This window comes from Berghia stephanieae, chromosome 9 (assembly GCF_034508935.2).
Source record: "Berghia stephanieae isolate SIO BIC M18660-M18661 chromosome 9, UCSD_Bste_1.3, whole genome shotgun sequence".
NCBI classification, from domain to species: domain Eukaryota; kingdom Metazoa; phylum Mollusca; class Gastropoda; order Nudibranchia; family Aeolidiidae; genus Berghia; species Berghia stephanieae.
The window spans coordinates 28,495,853-28,503,352 of record NC_088368.1 but is presented as its reverse complement, the minus strand read 5'-3'; the positions used below and the strand labels follow the sequence as shown (position 1 = coordinate 28,503,352).

At 35.0% G+C, this 7,500-nt stretch overlaps 1 protein-coding gene across 1 annotated transcript in view; it reads left to right on the top strand.

Annotated features, from left to right (window-relative positions):
* LOC144979985 (glutamine synthetase-like) overlaps window positions 1-7,500 on the top strand; it is a 28,976-nt gene that overhangs the window by 4,309 nt on the left and 17,167 nt on the right. The window contains exon 2 of the mRNA XM_078927399.1: window positions 4,385-4,535. Within this exon, the coding sequence (XP_078783525.1) occupies window positions 4,385-4,535 (151 nt within the window). The remainder of the gene's footprint in view (window positions 1-4,384; window positions 4,536-7,500) is intronic.

Below are 7,500 nucleotides of genomic sequence, written 5' to 3'. Positions count from 1 at the left end.
TCCTTTTTCGGACACATAGTAAGGAAAGATAAGAATGAATACCTGGCAAGTTGTGGAAAAATACCTGGTAAACGCGCCCGGGGGAGACAAAGAAAAACACTCATAGACCAACTGAAGGGCTTCACCAACCTAACAATCAAAGAGCTGTTTGAAAAAGCAAGAGACAGGGAGGAATGGAGAGAGATAATTCATGCAGTATCCGAAGCCTGGACCAGGCATGGAACCTAGAAGAAGAAGAAGTAGGCAGGAAACAGAGAGTTAGCGTGCAAGGCACAGTGTCAAATTGGACAGAAGTTCTTAGTGGAGTGCCACAAGGCAGCGTCTTAGGTCCAACTCTTTTCGTAATCTTCATTAATGATTTACCAAGTATTTTGTCTAGCTCATGTTCAATGTATGCCGATGATACTAAAGTATACAGAAAGGTAAACAATCTAGAAAATAGAGACAGTCTTCAGTTAGATATTGACAATCTAGTCAACTGGGCAGACGATTGGCAACTGAAGTTCAACGCTGGAAAATGCACAGTGCTACATCTTGGAACGAAAAACAAAAGCTTTCACTACGATATGAGACAGCATCACTGTAGCGACAGAACAGCTCTGAATAAGTCAAAACTTGAGAAAGATTTGGGAGTACATGTTGATACTAAATTAAAATTCTCAAAGCATATAGAAACACAAGTTAATAAGGCAAACAGAATCCTTGGACTCATCAGAAGATCTTTTACCTATTTAGATGCAGCAACTATGAAAATACTATTTACTGCATTAGTCAGACCCCATCTCGAGTTCAGCAACTCAGTATGGTCACCACAATTTGAGAAAGATAAGAAACTTATTGAAGGCGTGCTTCGCAGAGCAACAAAAGTAATTCCTGGGTTGAAAGATAAGCAATATGAGGATAGACTGAAACGTATTGAAATTCCAAGCATGACATACAGACGAGTACGAGGTGATATGATTGAAACATACAAGTTTACACACAGTTTGTATCAAGTCGAGAGTAAACTTTTCGTGTTTGCAAACAATGGAACCAGAGGTCATAATTACAAGCTGCATAAACCAAGGTGTAACACATCGCTTAGGCAACACTACTTTAATCAACGTGTGATCGACCGCTGGAACAGTCTCCCTGAAACGGTGACCAATGCTCCAAGTGTCAACGCCTTCAAAAATAGCTTAGATAGCCACTTAGCAGATTACATGTTTAGCATAGTTGAACCGCCCATTAAGATCCCATCAAAGGGTTAGACGTATATACAGGTCAAAAGATCTGTTAGGGTTAGGGCCTTCAATTTATCAAAAAGTTTATATATTATAGATACAGGTCAAAAGATCTGTTAGGGCTTTTTATTGACTTTTATCTCGATGAACTGAATGCCAAGATCAGCAAAGGCACAAAACGCCTAATACGCTGGAAAACTATACTATACTATACTATTAATAATAATAATAATAATAATAATAATAATAATAATAATAATAATAATAATAATAATAATAATAATAATAATAATAATAATATTAAAAACAACATATATATATGCAAAAAAATTGCTTTAAATATCGATTGATTCTATAACTCTTAACTTGGCAAACCTGAGGCTTCCTGGCTTCAAATATCGTTCAATTGAAATAACCCTCAGATTGTCAAAAGAAAAAAAATAATATCTAAACTTGAGAAATTTGACAAGTTGATATTCATTCTAATCGATCGAGAGATATTTGAAGTAGTAAGAACAGTTTGAATTTTGAGAATTCTTTTTGACAAGTTGATGTTCATTTCAATTTTTATCGATCGATATTTGAAGTAGTAAGAACAGTTTGAATTTTGAGAATTCTTTTTGACAAGTTGATGTTCATTTCAATTTTTATCGAGCGTTATTTGAAGTAGCAAGAATAGTTTGAATTTTGAGAATTCTTTTTGACAAGTTGATGTTCATTTCAATTTTTATCGAGCGATATTTGAAGTAGTAAGAACAGTTTGAATTTTGAGAAAGATTTTTGACAAGTTGATGTTCATTTCAATTTTTATCGATCGATATTTGAAGTAGTAAGAACAGTTTGAATTTTGAGAATTCTTTTTGACAAGTTGATGTTCATTTCAATTTTTATCGATCGATATTTGAAGTAAAAACATTTTTCTGACCAAGTTCTTTTTTTAAATGCGTTTCGTCAAAGTATGGCAGTAAAAGATTGAGATACTTATTTCTATGCATGACTGACCCAATTAAAAACCTTATTTCTATGCATGACTGACCCAATTAAAAACCTTATTTCTATGCATGACTGACCCAATTAAAAACCTTATTTCTATGCATGACTGACCCAATTAAAAACCTCGACGGTATTCATGTATTTATTAACGTTTCGATTTAACAATCGACTTTCATTCTTCTTACCTACTCTATGACGTTTCATCTAAAGCCTATTGTTGAAAGAACTATTATATAAACAAAATATGAAAAGTATTTATATGATGACTGGGAATTTTATTTCTTTGAAAGATTAAGCCAGAAAGAAAGTCTTGGATAAGGATAAAAATATGATTTTTTTTTAAATTTTTCAACATCGGGAGAAATAGAATTGCCATGTTATTTACATAGTTTTACTGAGTATTGTTTTGATTGTCAACTTATGTTTTATTTTTTGGGGAGCTTTGTATATAGTGCAATATTCACTAAACGTGCTCAAAGCGCTTTACAAGGGGTCCCTAACCAACAGCAACATTTAACATGTAGAACGAGACATGACGCCTGCTAGGTGATGTTACCCATTTTTTTCGGACAAGGACAACGGTGTTAAATGCCAGGTACTCATTTTACACCTGAGTACAGTTAGAGATTGTGAGTAAAGAGTCTTTTCCAAGGACTCAACTATGCGCCAAGCGAGGCTAGAAATCAGGACCTTCCGACCATACCACTTGACTACATGGCCGCACCGGACGGTAACAGTCGTTAACTTATAGCTTTACGCTAGGACTTATCTTTCGACATCATTTATATTAATGGGAGCGATCTATATTCATGTTTTCGTTCAACCGAGCCATCAATCACGTGATGTATTTCTGTCCAACGATTGGACATTTCTGAACAAATGTAAACACGCTGCTTTGTTTATGAAAGTTGTAAACATACACATGTGTCAAGCTGAACACAATGACCAATCGTGATGTTAGACAGTTCAAAATCTGAGAACACTTTTCACTATGTAGGTCGCTTTGAGCACATTTTGCAATGTGACCAATGACCTAGAACACATGGAAAGTTAATATAGATAGAATGCGCTTGGCCAAGGAGTTCAGCACATTGCCATCCGGAAGTATAACGGACCAACACACAAACTCTGTGTAACCATGAACTTTTATAGTCTGGTTAATACAGTTTAGTGAGAAGTACTCACAAACGCGGATGGCAAAAACAATAACAAAGGCCTGAGTGACGTCATCTTCGACCTATCTATACGAGTAGATCATGCCCATTAGTGCACCACTTTGTAAGTTGTCGTCAGTACTGATCAAGGAAACCAATGATTCGATTGGTTGAATTATTGAATACGACTCAACATTTGTTTCATTTTGCGGCATTTAACAGCGTTGTCCTTGTCCGAAAAAAAAATATGTGTAGCATCACCGAGCAGGCGTCATGTCTCGTTTTACATGTTAAATGTTGCTGTTGGCTAGGGACCCCTTGCAAGGCGCTTTGGGCACGTTTAGTGGATATTGCTCTATATAATAAGCTCAAGCTCAAGTAGTCCTGCTGATCGAGATATTCTTCAACTGTCTCCAACAGTATTACATAACTAGTTCTCTGTAAACCTGCCTCAGCATCTTAACCATCTCCTTACCAACTACTGGAACATCATCACATTCGTTACGATACAATGAACATTTTTCTTTTTCAGATTTATTGTGTAAATCACAAAATTTGGAGAAAAATCGTTGTTCTAGCCATAAGAACTTGATGCTGTTTTGTAAAGCTTGATTTTGTGCACAAATCTAGTATGTTCTTTTTGCTTCTGAGTTAAAGTATAAAAAAAGCAATCTTTGTGTTGAATAGCTATGACATTTTGGAAAAATCCTGAAAATGTTCGGTAAGGAGAGAGTTAAAGCATGACTCTGAGATTCTTAAACATTTACACATCAACATAAATCCTGAACAAAACAAAGCAAAATATAAACAAAACAAAACAAGCAAATAAATACAACCCCCCCCCCCCAAAAAAAAACAACAAAACAAACAAAAAAAAACAAACAAAAAAAAAAAACAAACAAAAAACACCCCCCCCCCCACAAAAACAAAAACAAACAAACAAAAAAACCCAAAACAAAATCGAAAAAAAAAAGGATTACGCTCACTGTTTTCTTCGCTTCGCTTCCTTGCTAGGCTATGACAGACAAATCAATCCTCAAGGCCTACCTGGAGTTGGAGCAACCCAAGAATACAATCCAGCTGGAGTACATTTGGATAGACGGAAGTGGAGAAGGTCTCAGATCGAAATGCATGACGGTCGACTCGGAACCCTTGGCTCCATCAGGTTTGCTTGATCATCATCTGTTGTTGTTTTGTTTTTTGTTTTTTTTGTTTTATTTTTTACTGATAATGAATTTAGTTTGAGTTGATAGATAGGCATCTAAATAGAAAATAATTTGAGATTATTGTAATCTTGGTTTTTATTTATTTATTTTTTTTAATTGTTTTTTTTTTAATTCTGTATTTGCACGATTTGGGCGATGGGAAGAAAGTTTGGATTCCAAAACGAAAGAGTGCGATGAGTTATCTTATTCTATCCCTCACCAAAATAGTAACGGTTATTAATATCAAGTTTACAATTGGGAGGGGTATGATAAAGACAGATTTTAATGAAGTGAGTTGGTAGATAGGTAAATAAAGAATATTGGTAGATAATGAATTGAGTTGGTAGATAGGTCAATAGATAATACTGGCAAATAATGAATTGAGTTGGTAGATAGGTAAATAGATAATACTGATAGATAATAAATTGAGTTGGTAGATAGGTAAATAGATAATACTGAAAGATAATGAATTGAGTTGGTAGATAGGTAAATAGATAATACTGAAAGATAATGAATTGAGTTGGTAGATAGGTAATGGATAATATTGACAGATAATGAATTGAGTTGGTAGATAGGTAATGGATAATACTGACAGATAATGAATTGAGTTGGTCGATAGGTAATGGATAAGACTGGCAAATAATGAATTGAGTTGGTAGATAGGTAAATAGATAATACTGGCAGATAATGAATTGAGTTGGTAGAAGGCTAAATGGATAATACTGACAGATAATGAATTGAGTTGGTAGATAGGTAAATAGAGAATACTGGCAGATGATGAATTGAGTTTGTAGATAGGTAAATAGATAATACTGATAGATAATAAATTGAGTTGGTAGATAGGTAAATAGATAATACTGGCAAATAATGAATTGAGTTGGTAGATAGGTAAATAGAGAATTCTGGTAGATAATGAATTGAGTTGGTAGATAGGTAAATAAATAATACTGAAAGATAATGAATTGAGTTGGTAGATAGGTAAATAGAGAATTCTGGTAGATAATGAATTGAGTTGGTAGATAGGTAAATAGATAATACTGGCAAATAATGAATTGAGTTGGTAGATTAGTAGTTATATGTTAAAGACAGATAATGAATTGAGTTGGTAGATTGGTAGTTATATGTTAAAGACAGATAATGAATTGAGTTGGTAGATTGGTAGTTATATGTTAAAGACAGATAATGAATTGAGTTGGTAGATAGGTAGTTATATGTTAAAGACAGATAATGAATTGAGTTGGTAGATAGGTAGTTATATGTTAAAGACAGATGATGAATTGAGTTGGTAGATAGGTAGTTATATGTTAAAGACAGATAATGAATTGAGTTGGTAGATAGGTAGTAATATGTTAAAGACAGATAATGAATTGAGTTGGTAGATAGGTAGTTATATGTTAAAGACAGATAATGAATTGAGTTGGTAGATAGGTAGTTATATGTTAAAGACAGATAATGAATTGAGTTGGTAGATAGGTAGTAATATGTTAAAGACAGATAATGAATTGAGTTGGTAGATAGGTAGTTATATGTTAAAGACAGATAATGATATATGAGTTGATAGATGGGTATAATATACGATTCTTACACTCTTGCGTTCTGGAATTCCGGACGTGTTCCCAACCGCTGTACGAGCTTGCGAGTGCACGTTGGGAACAAAGTTCGAATTCCAAAACGCAAGAGTGTAAGAAATCTTTTATTCTACCCCTCAATCGATTCATATTTCGTCATCTCTAAGTAAAAGACATTTTCAAAAATATTTAAATGATACTTCTTTCTTTCAAAAATCTAATTTAATAATTTTAACGTCTGATACGCTGACGTCACAGATCATCATTGTAAACTTGATATCATTACGCGTTACTATTTATGGAGAGGGGTGGAATGAAGATAAATATTTCACTGTAAATGTTTTTTTCTTTCTTTATGGGTTTTCCTAAGAAAGACTGGAATAGCTAGGGCGTTAGCCACAGTTTGTGTATGTGTATGTGTATGTGTGTGTATGTGTGTGTGTGTGTTTTGTGTGCGCCCGTACGTGCGCGTATGTGAATATACATACAGTTGAAATTATTAACCAATACATCATGTCCTAGCAGTACGTTTTTTTTTTTTTTTTGCTTCATACCCGAAAGGTACCGAGTTCGATCACCCGCCGCTGCGCTGTGTGGCCTTGAGCAAGTAAGTCACCCCGTCCAAGCGCAACTTGCTGACGCCTGGGTTATTCCAGCATTCCCTTGGAATAGACCCAAGAGACAAATTTCTCCTTTGGGATGAATGAAGGGAATTTCATTTATTTTATTTCAATCGATGTGCAATGGCAAGCCAACCGTGTCTGTCTCTTGCTTTCTCGCCGCATTCCTTCAGTGAAATCCTGCCCTATTTTTCACATTTTTCACATTTGTGCGGCTATGTGGTCTAGTGGTCTAGTGGTATTACACTCGCTTTCGGATCGGAAGGTCCTGGGTTCGAGCCTCGCGCTCGGCGCATAGTTGAGTCCTTGGAACAGGCTCTTTACTCACATTCTCTCACCGTACTCAGGTGTAAAATGAGCACCTGGCCGTTAACAGCGTTGTCTTTGTCCGAAAAATTGTAATATCGTCTAACAGGCGTCATGTCCCGTCCTACATGTTAAATGTTGCTGTTGACCAGGGACTCCTTGTAAAGCGCTTTGAGCACATTTAGTGGATATTGCGCTATATAAAGCTCAATTTTTTTAAAGCTCAATTATCCGGCCTTTAACCCTCTCCTAACCACCTACAGCAAAATCGTCACATTTGTTACGACACAATAAACATTTTTTTCTTATGCAGATATATTTTGCATATCACAATGATCTTTGTTTAATTAATAAGAACATAAAATTGTTTTGAAGTTTAAAGAATCAATTTTCTGCTGGGTAGCCTGTCATTTTTGGGAAAATACTGAAAA